The following is a 22,832-nucleotide window of genomic DNA, read 5'->3' on the forward strand; positions in this document are numbered from 1 at the left end:
ATTTTTTGCCTCCAGATTTTTTTTTTTGCTGATGGTAGTTTGGTCTACTCAAGACGGTTTTGCCTCCTTAGGGTTAATGTGCAGACAAAGGGCTTCTTCAAAGACATGCGAAACCTGAGACTACTTCCAACCAACCACAGACAGAGTTTACAAGTTTCTGAGTTCCATGCTATGGTCAGGTTGATCATTCCGCAACGCTGGCTCTTTCCCTGGAAGCTGCACTCTAGGGCACTGTTTTAGAGCCCCCGTGGTCCCATTCTAGATAAGGCCTCCAACAATGTGGGTCTGGTTGTGACATTTTTGCTAGGGTACATGCGTAAATAGCATTCTGTAATAGCATCTATAACATGTCCAGTCCAAGATTTATATTTGTATTCAAGGACTTGTTGTTATTTATAATGCACAAACAGGATTACAAATCCAGGATGCAAAAAAAATGGAGTGGATGAATGACTCATGCACAGACCTGGAAAACCTGAGTGCTCTGCAAAGGGTGCTTTCAGGACCCTCCTTAGTTTTAAGGGAAACCCTACAGATTCACCAATAGTGTTGTAATTTCACCCATCTCTTAGTGACTGTTGGTTGCACGTTAGCCTGTGCCAGTGCTTCCTGATTATAAACACCTTGCAGTAGAAAATACATGTAAGTAGTTGAAGGAGCGCACAGACCCAGTATGCACATGCTGCATACAGAGTATGGGCACAATGAAGCATGGGTACACCTGTCCATATGTGGGTTGAACCTTACCAAATGTTTGGGGTATCTCAAAATACCAAATTCGTGAGAGTACCATTTGCTGAGGTTGAATGGTGTGTGATTGTCCGAATGTCCCACCAGTATGTTCGAAATGACTTGGTTCAAAAAAGCACTTCGAACCTTCAAGAGCTTCCATTGTATAACTAGCATTCTAATATAAAATGTACATTTTCCTCAGTCTTTTTCAATGAACCTCATGTAAGGAATTATCGTGCAAATTGCTGAAATAGGGCATATGAAGACTTGCTAGTGTGGAGTCAATTTGATTGGAAGATTATGTTAACACAAACGTTGCTTCGTTCATCACTTGTCTTTGCAAACGATTTACCACAGACATCTGGGGTAGTGAAAAGTCAGGTGAAAAATTACATGCTGTTTGAACAATAACTTAACTAGAGCAGCATATGTTTGCCTTCTGACTTCTGTGGAGCCCAACTGAATCACTACTGAATTCCGGGGATCCCTATTGAGACATTATTGGATTGCTTAAATGATTAATTGACAACCAAATATAGAAAAAGTTTTCACATTTTTCTATTTTGCTTCTTTATTTGTATGTACGTTTAATGTATTATTTTTTGTATCATTTGATCCTGTAAAATAGTTGGGAACTCCTTGAGTAGGCCTCATGCACTTCCGGGGTCCTTGACCCACTGCTCTAGAAGTTACTCAATTCCCCTTGTCAGATCAAAGATGTATTTTTATCCAAAGATAAGAATTATGATTTTTTTTAAAAACAAACAACAGTAAGACTCATCACATTTTGTATTTAGTTATACATTCATAATTTTGGGTACAGTACTGTATTTATTTTGGAAACATTTATACGAGAGTTTATAATGTAGAATGTCTCTACATATTAGGGAATGTAGATCTTCGAACCAAGCTCCTGTCTATCTCTTCTATGCTGCGGAAACCTATAAAAAAGAAAGTTACAATCATTTAGTAGAGCTTCAAAATATGAATAAACAAAAGGAGTACATTTCCCTGGTGATCTATGTTTTAGACAATATGCCTTTTGGCATTTTCAGCATTAGAAATCGTTTCACCAATTCTCAATTGGTAATAAAATTTCTAGAGAGAATACTCTCAATATATATATGAGCCCAAATAGGTCTGACTTCTCTCCTATGTGTCAATTTCTCCAGAAATGCCTTTGTCTAATTCACAAACTTGTGTATCATACACCAGGAGTACAGACTGAAAAAAACATATTATGAATCAAGGGCCTTATTAAGACTGTTTGACTCCAGGAGACTTATGTAAGGCAAAAGTAAGTTCGTATACAGAAAATATTTTGAGAATCAGCCTAGAAATTTAGGAGTGATCCATTACTAAGGGGGGGGGGGGGAGAAACAACAAGTCAAATAAACAGTTTTTTTGAATGGGGCCAAAAGTGTTGTTAGAGTTTTATATGCGGCAATATTTGTTGATATTATTATGATGCAAAAGTTTAGATATCATTAATGGTTTACTCATGCAGTCACTACTAATGACATTTGTGGAACACAAATCTATCTTTAGAGTAGTAGAGAGTTGAACAAGGGCCAGGCCCAGGGGGCAGACATAGGGGAACGCATGGAGCACTGTGAGAGCTAGTGTGACAGGATGGAATGTTCCTTTCAGAGATGTTTTTCAAGTTTTTCCTGAATTGTACGAAGGTTGGTATGGTTTTGATTTAAATGAAATCTAGAGACTCCAAACCATGGTACAATGGGAGCCTAAATGAAGAAAGACGCATTTTGAGACTAGCCGAAAGAGAGTGGAGATCCTGACCATCCCTAGAACACCTCACGCACTTGTGGCCACTGAGGAACACATACAATATTCACATCAGAAACTCGAAAGCAAATTTCTTCAGAGTTCAACTAGACAAAGCCAGAAATCATCCAAGAAAACTGTTCAAAATTATCAAACAGCAGTCTACTCAAAAGCCCAACCCCTACACAATGGGATCCCTTCCGCTGCCAAACTGCAACATATTTGCCGCCTCCTTTCTTGAAAAGTCTAAAAAGACTGAAAGTGATATCAAAACAGCAATTGAGCTCCTACCTATGATAACCCCGAATAGCCCAGGCTTGCATACGATTGTTCAGCACCCAGACCTAAAAGGACTCACCCTCAAAAACAACGCGTTGTGGGATACTTTCAAAACCTTTGATGAAAATGCCATTCTTAATATCTTAACAACACTTAAACCCTCAAACCACTTCTGCGACCCTCTACCAGCTTACATCTCCAATGAAATCAAACCTTCTTTACTCCCTCTTTGGACTAAGATAGTGAATGCTTCACTATTCCAAGGGGCTTTACCAGACTGCCTAAAATCAGAGCATGTAACCCCTATTCTAATAGAAAAAACCACAGCAGCTCCTACAAACCCAGATAACTTCCATTTCATCTCCACCATTCTCTCTCTGGCAAAGCTCCTCAGTTCCACCTTATTGACCAATTCCAATCCAGTTTCCATAAGGGTCACAGGACGGAACCAGTCCTTACACATGACACACTTAAAATGCTAGATGAGAACAAATCTTGCATTCTAATCATCCTAGACCTATCCTCAGCCTTCGACACGGTCAAACATGACAGCCTCCTTGAATTACGTGAACAAAAAATGGTACTAGCAGGGGTTGTCCTAGATTGGTTCACCTCATTTCTACACAACAGAACTCGAAGAATTAAGGTTAACCAATCCTTGTCCACTCCCACTCTGGTCACTTTAGGAGTCCCTCAGGGGTCTACCTTATCACCTACTCTCTTTAACCTGTTCATGGAGCCTCTAACGGAAATTCCGAAATTTTCCAATGTACAATACCACATGTATGCAGATGTCATCCAACTATACCCTAAAATCTCCTCCCCTAAGGATATCCGTCTACTCGACACATCTCTCCCAAAAAAAAAAACTGGCTAACCAGAAACCACCTGAAACTCATCCCGCTCAAAACCGAATTCCTCCTAATTGCCCCATCAAAAAGATCCCTCGACGTCGAAAATTGGATGAACCACTTAACAGCCTTCAACTGCCTTCCACACATAGATTCCACAAGATCACTAGGAATTACACTTGACAAGAATCTCAACATGCAAGAACACATCAGCTCAGCCACCAAAGAAGCAAACTTTCAAATGAGCATTCTAAGAAAATTAAAACCCTTCCTCCCCTTCGACGACCTTAAATCAGCGGTGCAAGCTCTAGTGATCCCCAGATTAGACTATGGGAGTGCTACACTATGTGGTCTGCCGACAAACAAGTTGGCTTCACTAAGGGCATCCCTTAACTCTCTGCTTCAAGGCTCGTCACTGGATTAAAAAGTTACAACCAGATAACTCCAGATATTAAGGCACTAAACTGGCTCCCTTATGATGCAAGGATTCAGATGCAAATTGCTTGCATGACCCACAAAGCCCTACACTTGAACACACCGAAGTACCTAGCTGACAAACTGGAACTGTCCGGCAGTGGCAGATCATCCAGAAGCACCAGCACCTTACCGTTGAAACCTCAAAAATTTTGGAAAAAGAAAACCTATAACGAGCCTTCTCTGGATTGGCCCCTAGAATCTGGAACTCTCTGACCTCTGAAAACAGACTGATTCCTTCCATCACTTCATTCAAAAAACTGCTTTTAATGAACAAGTAACCCTGGGCGTAGTTCGCGAAGTAGCACTTCGCGAAGCTACGCAAAATGCAGTTCGCACTACGCGAGCTACGCGTAGCACTTCGCAAACTGCGTAGTACCTTGTTCGCACTGTGCCAGATGTCGTTTTCAATGATTGCACAGTTCGGACAAGCAACCGGCACTGTGCAATCATTGAAAATGGCATCTTGCACAGTGCGAGCTGTAGTTTTCTGCTGCTCGAGTAGATTTTTACTCGACCGGCAGCTTTCTGAACACGAACTGGTAGTTTCTCATCGCGGGCGGTAGCGAGCATACGCGACCACTCGCAATGAGAAACCTGACCTCCTCGCGTTGGGAATCTCGCCGGAGGTTTATTTTCCATGCTCGCGATCTCCAACTTGATGTTGCTGATCGCGCACAAGGAAAAAGTCTCGCCGGGATGTCATTTTGCTTGCTCGCGGTCGCCAACTTGACTTTGAGGACCACGAGCACGCAAAAAATGACCGCAGCACTACGCAACACTACACCACGCGTGTTCGCAATGTGCTACGTGCAATTCGCGTAGTGCGAAGTAGCGCGAACTTCGCAAACTACACGAGCGTAGCGTAGTGCTTTGCCCAGGCTTATGAACAAGTCTCTGAACTAAACCCACTGACTCTTTCTCTGGATGCTGATATGACGCAGTTCTCCAACCAGGGCTTGCACATGCCGTCTGAGTCCTGGTTTATAACTCACTGTCTCACTCTTGATTTGCAACGGACAATCTCAGCATTTATGTTTCTTGGTCATCTATTTTCTACTTATTGAACTACTTTAAAGCATTCTGATACCCTTCTAGGGTCAAGGTCGCGCTATATAAAACTTTAAAAATAAATAAATTAGTATGTTGTTCAAGATTCTGTTGAGTCAATTGAAAAGACCTGCATTCAAAGAAGCTCTAAAGACAGGCCAGATTCTCCCAGGCCAGAAACCCTTGAGAGACTCTGATGACTTTGCTATCTATAGCCATATCACTCATCTACCCCTCTATTCGAAACATCATTGTTGGGAAGGTAAGATCCTTCTAGCATGGTTACCCTCACTTTTTGCTGGTGTCACTATATTTTTTTGACTAGTCTGACTGGGATCCTGCTAATCAAGACCCCAGTCACTGTGCATCTGCCCTAAATTTGACCTGGTAAGTACTTTGTATCTCCACAATTGGCTACTGGTGTACCTCTATAAGTCCCTAGTATATAGTACTGAGGTGCCCAGGACATAGATACACCAGGGGTCTCCCATGGGCTGCAGCATGTATTATGCCACCCATGAGAGACCACTCAAATTGTGACTAAAGGTCTGTCATTGCTACCTGTGTATGCTGGTGCTAGCAGCACTTGCAACAGTTGTACGTTTTTCTTATATCTGAGGATACAACATTTAAAACCCCAGGAGTCTATTCTCCAAGCTTTGTAAGTGCGGTCAGCCATTTTGATAATATAGTGGCCTCCGTCGTTAGGCGATGACTAACTTTAAAGTAATTGTGCTGAACCTGAGCATGTTTGGTATCAAACATGTTGGAATGATACCCGAACACTGTTTAAAGTGTTGGAGGTATGATTCTATGCACTGGGGGTTCCTCCGGGAGCCCACTGTACTCCTGGTAACAGCTTACCAGGGTCTGCCAGCAAGCTAGTGCTGCAACCAACCCCAGACATGATGCTGCCCTCCTGCTGCTGAGCTGAGCTTGAGTAGAGGAAGGTAGAACAATGGATTTTCTGTCACAGGGAGGTTTGACAACCTCCGAGACAGGACTTAGTGCTTTGGGCTGGGGTGGGGGCACTTGTCAGTGCTACCAGAATGTTTTGAAGGGCACATTTGTTGCCCTCCTTGAATACTGCAGTTGGAACCAGTTCTGGGAGCCTTGGCTCCCGCTTTGGCGTGAAACTGGACACAGGACTTGGGAGTATCCTCGCCTCTGTCCAACCCCTCCTCTGTGAGGGACCCCTGAGTCGTTCTAAACCATTTCTTAGTGTATAAAAGGGCTTACATGTGGGTGGGCCCTTAGATTCGTCATAGGATAAGACTCAAGCCTGAAACCACATCACTGTTCAACAGTGTGGACACTTGGACTTCACTCGATTTTGCCTGGAACTGAGACTGCACCACGAAAGATCCTGCTGCTCCTGGTCTCACTGTCCTGCAAGTCTTCTTCACCATCTGTGTCTGTGCTTCTTCCAGTATCTTCAACAGAACTGTAGGCATCAAGGAAGGACACCCAAGTAATCTCCCTTGGAGTGGAGGAGTCACTCCCCTGCATTTGCAGGCACAGCAACACAGCTGAGCGTTCTGCTGCTCCTGATGTCCCTTGGACTTCTAAAGACTTAGCAACACAGGTCATGGTTCTGCAACTATATCAAGGCTTGACCTGTCCTCTCTGCATTTTTTAGGCCTGTATCCCTCATTGAAACCTCTGGGACCGAACCCTTGTTCAATGCATTGACTTGCCATTGCCAAGGCTAGTTCACTCTACACTCCAGAGATCTTCAGGTTACAAAAAGGTCCAGCTTCTAGGATCTCTTTCAGACAGGCTAAGCATCCTCACCGCATCCTCTGCACCGTGGCCCTTCATCTTTGGTGAGCTGTTTGAGGTCCTCTTGTGACTCCTGTGCCCTTGGCCTGTGGGTCCTCTTAAGAGTCTTCTCCTGCTTCAGTGGGCTCCCCTGCTTTCTTGAGGCCTGCTCTGACTCTCCTGCTTGTACAGAGGCACTTGGACCTTGCTGGTCCCAACATTTCTCCTGCTTTGTTTTCCACGCCTGTTGCAGCTGCCAAGGCATGTTGGTGCTTGCGCCGGACACAGTCCCCCTGGTTCTCGACTTTTGATGTGGAACAGCTTGTGCATGGCTCCTGGTCTTCCTCAGCATCACCTGGTCCTCCTCAGCCTCACCTGGTCCTCACAGCTGCAGCAACAATGTCAAAGTAACTCCTTTGAACTGCCCATCATTGATGGGCATTGCTCTTCCATGCCTCCTGGTCACCTCCAAGTGGCATAGACTCTATCCCCTCTGCTTACAGGTTCTTCTCTTCAAGAATCCACCCTTGGATTCCACCGGACTCTTGCACAGTCTTTGCCAGAGGCATATTTATTGAAGTTCTCGATTGTGGTCTACGGCGGTTTCCAACGTCACTTTGTACCTATGCACCCGGCTTCCCTAGTGTAGGTATCCTGGTTCCTGGGGTATACACAGATGGGGTGATTCTCTAACCTTCTGTCTTCCATGTGGTTTCTACAGGGTCCACTGGCAAGGATCATTCTTCTTTAAAACAGCAAACACAACATTCCCGTTGACTGCTATTGAGTACACAGCTGTTTTTCTACTCTGCAGACAGCCTCTGTGGGGTTCCCGGGTACTTACCCTGGATGGTTCCTTGTGTCCCCAGCTCTTCTGAGTCTCCTGGTCCAAGTTCTGACTTCATTCTTAGTTTGTACTCCACTTTTAGTATATGGTTTGGTCTCCCCCTGGAGACCACTGTGGATTGTGCTAACTTACCTATTTGCAATTGAAGTATTATGTGCATTTGTGTTTATATCTGCAGGGTAGGAGATATACTAATGTGTTTGTGAGTGTTGTATAATAAATAGACATATTTCTATACATACACTGTGTGGTTCTTTTTAGTTCAACCTATACTACATCATTAGATCTGGTAAAACAAGCTGCTTAACCCTCCTTCTGAATATGCCTGAAGGATGCTCTCCACAGCTACCACTTAGAGAGCTTTTTAAGGTTGTCTAAGACCACTAAAATCACCAGAAGGGTTTTCTGGAGCAGCGCAAGGTGCTTCACTTAAATAAGTCTGCACCACATACTAAGTCAGCCTCCTACAATCATCAAGAAAGAAGTTTATGCACATCATCTCCTACATAAATACTAATCTGCCTTCAGGTCAGGCTGCAGAACAGATATTGGTACACTGCAAATCATTTACATAAACTCCTCTTTTCAAACTGTTGATCATCACATCCTTAACCACACCTTGAAGTCTCAAATTGGAGTAAGAGGCAATTCACTTAGCTGCTTCTCCTATGTATAAAACCAACTCCAGTTTGCTTACATCGCCACCTCTAAGTCCCACAATATCCCTTTTACCTCAGTGTCTTCCAGGGTTTCATCTTGTCTCCCATCATCTTCAACCTCTCTTGGCGCTACTTGGGATTCTTCTGACTAATAACAGTATTAAAAGTCCCAAATCTACCAATACCTCACATCTCTACTTGAATGTCTCCTCAAATGCTTCAAAGACTGCCCTCCCCTCAGCCGAACATGGATGTACTGCTCCTACCTGAAGTTCAGCCCCACCAAGATATACATCCTAGTATTGTCCAAGAAAAACGCACAGCAATTATTCATGCTTGTCTCAATGATTTCAGCTTGGATGGAATCAAACTTCAACTTTCACCCATTGGCAAGTCACTCAACTTCTTCCTGGGCACTGCCTCACCTGCAATAACTTCTTCCCGAATTCTACTTCAGAACTGCTGTTCAAGCCTTCAGAATCTTGTGTCTGGAAGGTGGAAATGCCCTGCTCCAAGGCTCCCCAAATTCCACACTGCCCCCTCCCTTAAAGGTACCCTGCAGGCTGCAGAATGCCTCATCAAGGGCCTGAAGATATATGACGACATGACTGCACCACACTGGATCTTAACTGAGTGCCCTTGCCAGCCCAGAACATCAAAACCAGCTAACACATCTGAAAAGCTATCACAACCTCTCTGGCTGACATTCTCAGGACATCTGTAGCCTGGGCATCTTCAAGCTGAAGATGAGAAGCCTGGGCAATATTGGGTGCTGGATGGAGGACGTTAGAAACCTTGATATTTCAATTTCGATAATGGCCCAGAAGTAGCGTAAAGTAAACAAAGCTAAGCACACATCCACATGTACCTCGTGTCCCTTAATGTTAAAAATTAAAATGTGCATTAAAAAATTACTTTTTGACCAATAACGTCTCATATTAGTGGAACTGCATCAATGAGTATTGCAATGAAAATGACAAGAGATCATTCACCTGCAAGAGCCATAGAAAGTCTGAGCTCTTCCATCAGCATTTGTAGAACATCACAAACTCCATCTTCACCCTATTTATATTTAAAAAAAATACCACATATGAAATGCATGTTGTGTAGTCAAAATATTTACCCACACAATAACCTAATTACCTGATATGCTAATCCCCAAAGAATGGGTCTTCCAATGAAGACAGCCTTTGCACCAAGTGCTAATGCTTTCAGGACATCTGTGCCTTTTCGGATTCCACCATCCAGATATACTTCCACTTTCCCTTGAACAGCCTCAACAATTTCAGGCAAGACATCAATCTAAGTAAATCAAATAATAAAATTGGGGCAATCACAAATTAATTATTTGTTTAAATGACAAATCAATAAATATATTAATGAGTCACACTGACACCCCAAGCCCTCCTGCCAATACCATCAACTATCACACTATCAATCAACAGAATGAAGGTTTCTATCATATGTGGTGCTTTTTGCTTACAGCTGGGATACCAATAAAGCGACACTTGACACCTTCCAAGTGTAGAATTAACTGCAGTGTGATGCTATGGCGGCCTTTTCTCAGACGATCAATTAAGGTGAGTGAACAGACCTTTGTGCCAAGTCCTTGACTGATTACAGGATCAATGACTCCTTTGGATTGCCTGTACTATAAGACAAAGTTCAAGAGCTACAACAATTTCACTTTGAGAATTTGGCATTAAAGTAGACTTTGCTATAGAGTCCTGCTAATAATTCAGTAGTTCCTTCATGTGCCCCATACCTTTCTGGGGATTCAGTGAAGTTAAGATACATTTTAGAATTTCTCACAATGCATATTGAATTCCTGCTCAGTTTAGTCAAGATCAAGCAAAAGGTTTTTGTTTAATTGGTTGCCATATTGGACCTGGATTGTTATGGGCAAATATTTTAGAAATTAAATCAGCATTTAAAATGATGTACGACTGTGCTTACTTGGTGTATTCTGATGAGAAAGCTGTGTGCCATATTTCCAGAGAAGTTAAATGTAAGTTTTGACTTACATGAGATGCTGAAGTCAATTGGAGGCTCTAACAACCTAAGTTGAAAGGACGCTGATTACTCCTTTTCAACAAGGCCTGAGTGAAGAAAAAAGATACGTTGGTTTGTTCGCAGCATCCTGAGATTTTTCGCAATTTATTGCTTGGTCACTAATAATTGAGCCTAGATTATAAGACATAAACCAAGAAAAAAATGCTGAATATTCTAGGATGTCAAGAAGATTTTATCCAGTTGATCAGAGGTTTCAGTGGAGCCCTCGCCCCAATGCAAGTAGAGGCATCAGGGCTGAACTGGGAACACAAACCAGCCCTGGCAATGCAGCTGGACCGTCCTTGGGGTGGGGCAGTGTGCTAGTGAGAGGCACCGGCCCTGGGGGGAGTTGGAAGGGGTGCTAGTGTGAAGCACCGCTGCCGTTTTTGTTACAGGGGAGTGATATTGCAGCAAAATCACCCCGTAACAAAAGCAGGCCCCATCGCTCCAAAACTGACCCCCATTCTTCCAGCCCACCCAGAAAATGCCCGGTGCCCGCTATGGTCAGACCTGCCCTGAGAGGTAGTCTGGGGACACCTAGCTGAAGAAGGAAAGGAATGCTGGTGAAACGGTAGGGCTGTGTCTGGATTGTGTTGATATAAACAAATGATGCAGAAATTAGTGTGTTGTCTTCTATAAGTTAGATTATACTGATAAAAATATGTTCCTTCTACCAATTGCTATAAGGACAGAAGAAGAAAAAAGTTGTCAATGGTTCTGCATTGTTGGATAGTGGTAACTGTGGAATGTTGATTGATCAAGAATGGTCCAATAAGAATAATATTCCTCATAAACTTAAGAAGACTCCTGAAATGATTCAGATTGTTGATGGTTCGACATTAATTTTAGGTCCAATATGTGAAGTTTCGTTTCCACTGCAAGACTTTTCTGGATCTAAAGCAATACTTGTTGCCTTGCTTAAAGAGGAATGATCTGTATGTAAATTGGTCTACTTGAGCAAAGTCTGTCATCACGGACTTGTCAGTCCTATTGTTATACTTAAGGAAACTTTTTTTCTCTAATGAATGAGATTAATGATTCTGCTTTGAATTAGATAGTTGCTAACATCTCAACAGTGGCACTGCAGTAGTGCTATGGTTGTTCTCCATTTTTGTAAGCGCAAGGTTGTTCCTCCTCATATGGAATAATATTGGTCTATATTAATCAAACTTTGTGCTATTGTTCATTGTGGGTGTGTTTACTCTTTAACTGAAAAAGAGTAGATGCTGAAGGCTTTAGAGTTTTTCAATGTGCCTGGCAGTTGTTGTCAGTGAGCTATGTATTCAATATTCTCTCATGTCTTGAACCAGTTAACATTGTTCTACTTGAATTATATTACGATGAACATCAATAACATTTGAGTTTGGTACATGCATGTACCAATTTCCGTTTTCAGTAAATCTGAGAAGTGTGACTTTGAGAAAGAAGATGTTGAAAATTTCATTTTTATTGTGGAATATCTTAGGTCTGAAGAAAGTTTAAGACATTTTGGATTGACATGCATCTTCTCATATAATGCACATTTTTATTGTCAATGTATGAAGAATTTTGCATAGATAAAAAATAAAGCATTTCATTAGGATGAGAATCAGAACAGGCTTTTTGTACACTTAAATGCTTTTTACTCAGGCTTTTATTGTATTTTATGTCATCCACATACTTCAGACACTTGTGAGAGATCAAATGGAGCAGAAAGTTTTGTCTCTTATTTGTCTCATATTTTGAAGGAATAAAACTATTCAGTTCTTCAAAGAGAATTTTTATCCATGAACAACTGAATTAAGACATTTTGATGGGCACAAGAGAACCATTTGAAATTTAAACTGACCATAGGATTTTGCAGTGTTAGCCAAATCTTTAATGTTACAACTATTTGGGATGCAAAGAAGCTGTTGACTGTTGTTTTATTTTCTTGTTAATCAGAGACATCTCTCACTTATGAATTAACCCATGGTTTCTTCTCCATTTGTAGCTGGATTAGTACAATTTGCTAAGACCAAGTTAAAATGGTTCAAGAACAGATGAGTCTAAGAGAACAAGAAACATTTTGAGTAAAGACTCCTTTAGTTCAATTAAATGAATTTTATTTTAGGCAGTAAAGTTATATTTGTGCCAACTAAAGAACTACTGTTAGATATGCCATGACTGCTTAGTTCTGTTCACAGAGGAGTTCAAAATGGTTGGATTTAGCTGTACAATCTTTTAATTTTTATAGATGCCATCTGTGGTATTCTCTCAAAATACTGGGATGTCAAAAACATTGTGAGACACAAATTTCGCGGAACAGACTAAAGAAAGAATAGCGATTTTTAATATTTTTTAATAAAATAATTTAAAAAATATTGTTGGACATAGATTGTTTTTTAAATATTTAGTCGAGGTTTATTAGTTTTTGTGTTATTAGTTTATTTAATGGACCATTCTGTTTATTAGGCCTGTTGAAAGTAAACCACAGCTGTTTGCCTACAACCAGTGGCCGGCAGCGGAATACAATTTAAGACAGTGAACACAGCTGTTTGCCTACAACCCTGGGGCCAGCAGCCTAAGTCAGGCAGAATTTTATAAGCTGAAACTATAACAAAATAAAATAACCCATTCCCACAAAACCCTGCTCCTCTGTAGAAAGAGTGTCCATGCTGGTGCCTATGAGATAAGGACACAACCAAAAGGAAAGGATCTATATGTGGTCAGAAACAGTCATTAGTCAGAGACAGGGGACTTGGTAGGAACCAATCGAAGTAGTCTCAAATATGAGAGGCATGTCAGTTCTCTAAATTCAGAGGATGAGATTTCTATAAATGGGCCCCATCTGTCAACAGAGAAAGTAGATTTAGGGTCCAGAGTTAAGCACAATTTCTCCATTCCCAGGATAAACCATAATTTATGTAACCAAGAGGTGTGATCCAGGATTCTAATGGTTCCCCTAAAGGAAAGGTCAGAGGATTCGGGAATCCCAAAACAGTATATGCAGGAAACCTAGGGATGGAGGTGTGAAAAGTGGTGGTAATGGCAGAAAGGATTTGGTCCCAGAATCTGGTATGTTTCAGGCAATGCCAAAAGAGATGCAGGAGAGCCCCCAGGTTAACATATCCCCGCCAGCAATGACTGAAATTCCCTGAGTCCCATCTGTGGTTCAGTCTGGTGTCAGATACCAATAATTGTGCGCTGTGTGGTGAACTCCATAGATAATGTCTTCCCATTCCCTAAGGGTAAGGGCCCCCCCAAGCTTTGTCTCCCAGTGATTCTAAGCCTTAGTTTTTTAGGGGGTGGTATACTTAGGAATCATGGTGTACAATTTAGATATGAGATGTTCATCATACATTTTAAGCAGTAGCCATTGCTCAAATGGCGTTAAGGGACACCCTGCTTTTGTGCTGTATCCCGGGGAGGTTACCCGGCGCCAGCTCTGGAGGGAAATCCGGGTTATGGAAGATCGGTGACATCGGGGACAAAAGAATTGTCAGGCCAGATCTCACTGTATCCCATACTTTAAGGGTGGAGCTTGTGACCGGAGAAGAGTTTAAGATCAAGGTTCTGTGCTTGCATGGTAACCCTCCTTCCAGCTACTTGAACCTTCAGCAGCTTGGTCCATAAAAGACCAATGCTTTTTTGACAGAGTGTGGTTCCCTTCCACCAAGAAATGGAGTTGCATGGCTTGGAAGTAATGAAGCACCATAAGGACCACTAAGCTCCTTTCCTTTTCAGACAATTGAGAAGCCTTTGATGGAGGCAAGATCTCCTGCCATCCCGCAAGAACTGATTTATCTCTAGTTGTAAGGAATGCAAAGCCTTAGGAGAAGGTGTCTTCTATAATGTCTGAAACATGTATAAAATACGCAGAAGTATAGTCATTTTTATAGCTGTTATTCAGCCAGTCCAAGATAGCCGAAACCCTTTCCATGCAGCTAGTGCTCCACATGTCTGAGAGATTTGAGCCGAGTCGTCATAAGACAGAGTCTTAGAAAGCGAGCTGGCCAGTTTGATACCAAGGTATTCAATGGAGTCATTTGCCCACTCCAACAGAAATTGAGCACGCAGGACCAATTAGTGTGCAGAGTCAATGGAGTGATTCAAAATCTGCCATAGCTGTAGATTTACTTAAAACCAGAATGCTCGCCGAATAGTTTAAGCTCAGAAACCAGCATGGGGAGTAAGGATATAAGATTGGTTATAGACAAGATAACGTCATCAGCATAAAGTCTGATAAGATATTAGTCACCCCAACTGCAACACCGGTGAGAGCTCTATATATAAAGTGAAGAGAAGAGGAGATAAAGGGCACCCTTGTCACGTAACCCAAAATATTAAAACGGTGGAGGAAGAGAGGCCCTTAAACTTCACTGAAGCCCTGGGTTTACTGTAGATGCAGCTGATCCATTGACAGAATCTGTCCCTAAAGCCGAACTGGCATAAAAATGAGAAGAGATCGTGCCAGTGGAAGCGATTGAATGCCTTTTTGGTGTCTATAGAAAGAAACAAAGCTTCTCTTCGCGTTCTATGGATCTTATCCAAAATATGGAGAAAGAGCTTGGTATTATCGCTGCATTGACGCGCTGGGATAAATCCAGCCTGGTCCTGCTTGCTTTAACCTGGCATGAGTGGGTTTAGGCGGCGTTCCAAGATAGCAGTGAACAGTTTAGCATCTGTATTCAACAATGAAATAGGTCTATTGGACCCAAATCTAGTTGGATCCTTGCTAGGTTTCGGTATAACCGAGATAACGGCTTCCAGCATTGAAGCCATTAGAGGGCCAGAGGCGTGCCATGAAGTTTTCTGCCTGGTCAAGATCAAGAAGCTTAAGGAGGAGCCTCTGCTTCTAAAGCTCCCTCCAAACCCTGGGGGCGTGTATGAATGGCCTCTAATTCAGGAACCAATTTTTCTAAGAGCAGCCTCTTATTTTGAAATCTACAGATTTCAGCTGCTGAGAGAGCGATGAGTTCTCCACAGACTACAAATTCTGGGTCTCCCAGAAAAGGATAGAGGAACCTCACCAGTGTCATTACCTTGAGGTAATCGGTATTACTACATCAAAGGGAGCCTCTGGAGACTGCAATAAAAAGTCGCTGAGATGCTTAGGAAGAAGACCGTGGTTGAGTGACATTAAGTCATAGAGATAAGGAGAGAGGGGCATTATCTGACAGTGATCGTGGAGCAATGACTGGCTCCGAGACAAGGGCCAACAGATTCAGGGTTGCAAGGAAGTGATCAATGCATGAACACGTTTTGTGGGACACTGAATATAACTTATAGTCTCTAGACAGTGGGTGAAGATGGTGCCAGACATCCCACAGTCCACAATCCGCTAACCACCTTAATCCTGAGGCTGAAAAGGCTCTTGTTTGGTGAGAGCACTGCCCAGAGTGATCTAAGTCAGTGTCCATGACTAAATGGATGTCCCTTTATGTGTATCTTTTGAGAGTAGACATGTTTCATGTAAAGGGCAGATATTACTGCAGGACTATTCCAATAAAGAGAGCTCATCAGACCATTTGATGGGATTGAAAAAGGCCCACACATTGAGGATGGTTATCTTACGGGCTTGAAATATGAGACTGGGGAGGTAAAAGCTGTGAAATCTGATATCTCCCAGAAGGAGAGCTCACAGCAATGAGTTCCTCGAAGCAAGAGAGAGTCCCATGATCATTCAGGCTAGGGCCTAAGTACTGGCCCATATGGAATAGCAAAAGAAAAAAGAAACCCTATAAAAGAAAACCATCAAACAAGAACATATCAAATATACGTTTAACAATAGAAGAAGTCCATCATGGCGAGGTATATATTCATGAATGTGAGCCAAATAAGGGCAGGGATAGGCAGCCATGGATGATCCCGAAGGGAGGGAGCAGCAGGGTTATCACCCAAACTGGATGCTTGTTGTCCCTGATACCCTCTAGCCAGGTGCCCTCCTGCCGGGCATAGTAGTGGTATAGGTTTAGAGGTACAAGCACTTCGGCCTGTGTTGGACTCACCAGAGCCCTCCATTAACAACTTCAGGACTGATTGCCTTTCTTGAGCTATAGTTGCAGGGTCCGGTTTCATAGTTGCATTGGAGTTACCAGCTTGCCGCCAGTGGAAGCGTTTACGAGTCGGGCGATCTTGAGACGTGGTGAGGCTGGGGTCATCCAGGGAGTCAGCGATACCAAGAACACTGCATGGTTCTGTTAGAGATCTAAGTTGGTATAGTTTGCCCTCACAGCAGAAAACAACCCAGAAAAGGTTGCCCCAGGAGTATTGTATGCTGGCATCCTTAAGTTTCTGGAGAGTTATGTCTGCCAAATCTTGATATAGTACCAGTGCATGTCCTCAAAATTGAAGCGGGCGGGCCTCCTGGGCCTTATGAAGGATAGTTTCTTTCAGTTGAAAGTATTGCAGGCAGACTAGGATATTCACAGGTAATGCTTTGTCTGGTCTAGGCAGGCAAACGCGATGGACTTGATTAATTATCAGTATCTCCCGGTGCAGCCAGGATGCGCCGGAACAGGGCTACGACATATTCCCTCAGATCAAACCCTCAGCCTGAGTAAGACTGCCCTAATATTATTTCACCTAGAGCGATTTTGTAGCTCTTCGGCATTGGCCTGGAGGTCGAGGTGTTTGTCTTTTTCAATCTGAGAACTTCTTGTTGGAGCCTTTCTACTTCCTCATCATTGGACGCGTCTCGCTGTTCTCGGGCCAACACCTATCGCCAACCTCCTCCAGGTCTCTGCAGACTTAAAACAGATCAGCCGAGAGATCTCTTTTTCCTGCTTGCAAATTTTCCCGCAGCTAGGCAAAAAGAGTTTCTAGAAATTAGTTAGTATCTGGGACATCTTGATCATCTGACCTAGTGTGAAGATTCTTAGCCGGCATAGGGTCTTGTCCCCATATCACTCCCAGTAGGCCTCGTGAGCGTGTCCTTAAGAGAGCGATCTTTCCTTATCCTAGCTGAGGACATGGCAAGGATGTGTCTCACAACAAGCGCTGTGGCCAGACAATGCTCCTCCATAAGTCGATGGGGGGTACAGGAATGGAAGGAGAGGGTGAACCACAGGCGCCCCGTTCAGCATGGAAGCCAAGCAGATGGAGATCTGCCGAGGTCAGGGGCCACCAGATGCAGGGCCCCTAAGAAAGAACCCTGGCTCAACCTGCCAGCTGTGGTTGTGAAATCGGGGGACATTTAGCATGCCTCCTCACCCCCAGACAGGCGACAGACCAGGGGTCCCCACCGAGGATCACCACCTCCTGTAGAGAATGTTGCCAGAAATGTAGGGGTCCGTGGAAGCGCCACAGTCATTCAGACCCACCGGGCCCAGAATCCAGAAGCTTTGATGAAGGGGCAGCATTCAGGTGCAGGGCAGGTCCCGGACAGCAGAGCCAGCAGCTGGTGCCAGGCATGAGGCCAATCAGATTACTACCAGGCCAGTAGACAAGATCCCAAAATAGGGCCAGCAACAATATGAACAGTGAAGATCTATGTGAAGCCGGGTGAAGGGGGGGCCCACAAGCACCAAAGGGGACAGCACCCCAAATGTCTTGAAGGCGCTCAGGGAAGCGGGGACCCCAGAGAGTCAGCCTGCCCCTGTATATTCTGTAGAGGTCACTATTCATGGGAAGCAGCCAAATGGCACATAGTCTACTGCTCTGAGTAGGCAGTAGGATGCGAGGGGGCTCATCGAAGACCACAGGCCACAGTTGCAGGGCAAAATCCACACCAGAATCCAAGCTAGTAGGTGCTGGGGGAGAGCCGAGACAGGCCCGCACAGGGTGAATATCGCCCCGCAAGGGATTGGCTGCGCTGTCCTCTGAAGACTGCCCTTCCCCCTCCTCTAGCCCATTGGGGACTGCCACACGGTCGCTCAGGAGTAAAGCAAGGAGGGGAAACACAAGTGAGTAGCAGCCCTTGCTCAGGCAGGGAGCGGCGCTCATGCCTATTGGCCCACCTGCATCATAGCAGCCCCCAGGCTTGGCCAGCTGTTATCGTGCCAACAGCACTAGAGCCCCTCAGAAAACAGCACGGCTCACCTCCTCAGAAGTAGTGTCAGGCTGCCACACTGAATATTCAGGAGTGGTGTTGAGGGCCCTACGGGCTGCTGCTGAGCCTCCACACTTCAGTCCCCTCGGGCAGCCACCATAGTTCCACAAGGCACCACCGTGCACTCCTCCAGCCTCCTCTCTGCTCTGTTTCACGGAGCTGAGAGGTTCATCTCTGGATTCAGGCATGTCTCACTTGCCCGGTTTTTTGGGGGGTTGATTGTTGGATTTGTAGGGGACTTGGATGGGAAATTTTTTAATGTATTTGTTGAGTACATAATTATGTAATTCATTTTGCACTTAAATAATTGTAATACTTTGAATATATATTTTATTTTTTAAATGGTTTATTAGATCATTGGATTAATTATGTAATTGCTTTTAGTAATTTGCATGTTAATTAATTGTTAGAAATGGGGGTCTCTAGTTGGCAAGGGTTTTCCCCTTTGTCCTAGTAGGGACCCTTCTTCCTAGTCAGGATAAGGCAGTTACACTCCTAAAAAAAAACCTGCTCACCCCCTTGGTAGCTTGGCACGAGCAGTCAGGCTTATCTTAGAGGCAGTGTGTAAAGCATTTGCACATAACCAACAGTAATACAGTGTAAGAACTACAAAAGGACACCACACCAGTTTTGAAAAATATCCAATATTTTTATATACTTAAGACAAGACCTAAAACGATAAAAATCCACAATACAGTACTTAGAAATCTTCAGTTATTAAAATATGCTTGAAAAACTGTTCCTTGATGTCGAAAGCTCTGTCCAGGGCTATCACGGTGTCGTGAACAAACGATTCCAAACAGTTCTGGCTGACCGCGGTTTCGCGGGTCAGCTACGGTTTCGGAAGACCAGCAAATAGTACCTTTTAGAAATGCAGGGCGTCCGCGACCTCTCGCTGAGCTTCGGAAAGCACGGCATCCGCAGATGTCAGTTCCGTAGGTCGGTGCAGGATTCGTCAGGGACCTCGAAGTCACGCGTGTTGCGGATTGAACTCCTCTCTGTTGAAGACAGGAGCGCTGGTGTTGGCCGGCATCGGGTGCTGTGGTGCGAAGTGCAGTGGTGCGGCATGCGGTGCCCTAAGGGCGCGGTGCGAGCAGTGGCTTGGTGGCAGCATCAGATGGCGTAGTCAGTTAGACCAGGGTCACAGTGCAAAGTGAATGCAGTGTTAGTCGCTTTGCTATCAGGTCGCGGTGCGAGCAGCGTCGTCGTCGTTGCTGTAGAGCTGTCGTCAGCTGACGAACTGGAGTCGATGACACCGGCGTCGGTAGGCCAAGGCTCTGGTGTGGGATGAGGGTGGTGTGTCTTGTAGCATTCCGAGCGCTGCCCTCGAGCCACGGTGCAAGCAGCGGTGTCGATTTTGGCATGGAGCGGCGTCGTCGGGGAGGCCCAGGCATACTCATGAAGTGAGGTGGTGTGGAGTGCGGTGCCCACAGGTCACTGTGCGAGCAGCAGCTCGGTGGCGGCATCAGGAGGCATCGTCGGTGGGACCAGGGTCGCGGTGCGACATTGCGGCAGTGCCCTCTGCGGTGCCTTCAGGAAACAGAGTTGGCAGTGGCATCGTAGACGGCGTTGAGTTGCTTTTTCTTATGTTGCAGCACAAAACACACAGTCCCCAGTGCTCAGGGCAGAAGAGCTTGAAGTCTTTGCTGTTCCTGAGACTTCTTGAACAGGGGGCAAGCTCTAACTCAAGCCCTTGGAGAAACTCACTAAAGTAGATTGCAGAAAGTTCAGTCCAGTCCTTTCACTGCCCAAGACAGAAGCAGCCACTGCAGGCCAATACAGCAAAGCACACAGCAAAGTGGTAGTTCCTCCTCACAGCTTCTCCAGCTCTTCTTCTTGGCAGTCTTCTTGGTCCAAAAGAGTTCAAAAGTTCAGGGGTTTGGGCACCAATATTATACCACAAAATCCTTTGTCATCTTACGAAGAGAGTGTCTGTGCCCAGCCAGACCCAGTTCTGCCCTCCCTGGTGTGGCTTCCTGGCAGGAGGTAGTGACGGCATTGTCAGAGGCAGACCAAGCCCATTTAGGTGCAAGGAGATCTCATCCCCCTAGTCTAAATGCAGCCCAGGTCTATTCAGACCTTCTCTGACCCACCTAGACTATCCAGAGCCACTCCTGCTCCCCAGACCCTGTCATCCAAAACCCAGACAGTCAATCCACAAACCCAGCAGAGGCACACTGGATGGTTAGGCAAGAAAATACCTACTTTCTAAAAGTGGTATTTTCAAACACAGAATGTAAAAATCACCTTCACTAAAATATGCAGCTTTAGATTCTGAGTTCAGGCATACTAAACTGTATTTTATATAGTTATGTTCATAATATGTTATAAACAAACTCCCCATTCTTTCTTGTGGGGAACAGGCAGCCTTGCAATAGTGAAAAACAAAATTGTCAGTAATTCACTATTTCACCTTTCACATACACTGCACCCTGCCCACAGGGATACCTTGGGCCTACCTTAGTGGTGACTGACATGTAAGAAAAGGGAAGGCTAGGGCCTGGCAAGTGGGTGCACTTGCCAAGTCGACATGGCAGTACCAGACTGCACACAGGCTCTGCCATGGCAGGTCCAAGTTACATTTATGGGCTGTTTGCATGGGTTGCACAATCCAGTGCTGAGGCCCACCAACAGCATTTGATTTACGGGCCCTGGCACACACAGTACACTTTACTAGGGACTGACATGTAAATCAGACAGGCCAATCATGGAAACACCAATCCATAACAGATTTTACCACAGGAGCACTTGCACTTTACCACTAGTCAGCAGTGAGAAAAGTGTGTAGAAACACTACGCCATCAAAAACAGTGTCAAAAGCAGGAGGTCAGAAAGCAAAAACTCAGGGGAAACACGCCAAAAGATGCCAAGTCTACCATCAATGATTTCATGTTTAAATGTTTTCGTTTACTAATGTTTACTTATTGTATAGCTGTGTTACACTTTTAAGTGATGTGTTTTTATTTTTCTGTAATCTAATTTGTTTTTGTGGATGTTGGAATTTCAGGGCAACGGGGTGGGAAATATTTGAAAGATATTTTTAGAATCTTTAAATTGATATACTTTTGAATATAATTTTATTTATAATTTAATGTTAATTTCAGATATTTCGTTTTTTTATAATTTCTATAAATTATATAATGCAAAACTATGTATTAGTAGATAGTTATAGTTAGGAGCAAGTTTCCATAGGAAAAGTGTTTTTTGACTTGCCTATAACTTTGGCGTCGTTTGACGAATCGTCACTAAATTGTCCCCAAAAAGTGTTCAATAATTCTAGTTCTACATGGAAAGTATCAGGGTGATCCGTCCAATGAGGGTGAAAAAGGAGGTGGGGAGGATTTTTCCCATGTTAATTCCCCTTAGAGTATTTAAACACGCCTGCAGCCCGAACCGCTGAATAGAATTACACAGAATTTGGCAGAATGGTAGCTTTCAGTTCACAGATTATGCTTTGGTAAATCCATTCAGTAGTTTGTGAAAAATTAAAGGAAATCCAAATTTGGATTTCTAAGGTATCAAAGCATTCAGGAATATTGACGAGCTTGCAGAGATCTGCAGAGCTCTGATTGTCTGTCAACACTTCAACCAGGAATCCTCCTGGAGCCATATAGGCCTCTGGGGACCGCCATCCCCATCCCCCAGATTGGATCTTGCTCCACAATTGGGAGATAGCTGTTTGCGTTTGCTTGGTGGGAGTTGTGACAGTTCGGCCACGTGAGAGCAAACATAACTCCACTCCCAGCAAGCAAGAGCTGTCAAACTGCCCCCACTTGCTAGGAGTGGAGTTTTCTCTATTTCCCTGCTGATTTTCAAGCAGGCAGGGAAGCAGTTGAAAGGATTGCTCTCACACATAGAGAGCTGCAGATTTAGCAGCTCCCTATGTGTGGGAGTAATGCCGGCTCCTGCTGGAGGTAGGAGCTCGCAGGGACTGCCGGGGCATTCAGGCTCCCCCCACTGTCTTCTACTTCTACAAGTGCCCTGGGGATGGGTCCCCAGGGCACTTGGCCCCCGATTGAAATATAGTAGGGCCCAAAGGGGAGAAGGACTGTGCAGCCCCCCTCCCCCATTCATTTATGGCCGGGCCTCGGGGATGGGGTCCTCGGGGCCACTCTGGCCCTTATGCTTCTTTCAAAGACATTAAACCTCAACAAAAAGCACTTACAAATAAAACATAGCAGATGCTCCAGCTGAAGCTCCACTTCTGTAAATGACAAATGATTCTAAGTCCTGGGTTGGCAAAGGCAGAGCAAGTGTGTTTTCTCTGCAATTCCATATTGAAAGACAATGTGAAATGCTCTGTGGAGGTGACTGTGTCATTGAGCTGATGG

General features: G+C 44.2%; 1 protein-coding gene across 1 annotated transcript in view; it reads right to left on the reverse strand.

The window, feature by feature from the left end:
• Positions 1 to 1,281: 1,281 nt before the first annotated feature.
• The window catches only part of HAO1 (hydroxyacid oxidase 1), a 197,053-nt gene continuing 175,502 nt past the window's right edge, over positions 1,282 to 22,832 (reverse strand). Inside the window, exons 6-8 of the mRNA XM_085612643.1 lie at positions 9,582 to 9,740; positions 9,431 to 9,500; positions 1,282 to 1,673 (exon numbers count right to left, since the gene is read on the reverse strand). Of these exons, the coding sequence (XP_085468769.1) occupies positions 1,609 to 1,673; positions 9,431 to 9,500; positions 9,582 to 9,740 (294 nt within the window). The 3' untranslated portion in view covers positions 1,282 to 1,608. The remainder of the gene's footprint in view (positions 1,674 to 9,430; positions 9,501 to 9,581; positions 9,741 to 22,832) is intronic.

Source organism: Triturus cristatus, chromosome 6, assembly GCF_964204655.1.
Source record: "Triturus cristatus chromosome 6, aTriCri1.1, whole genome shotgun sequence".
Taxonomy (NCBI): Eukaryota; Metazoa; Chordata; class Amphibia; order Caudata; family Salamandridae; genus Triturus; species Triturus cristatus.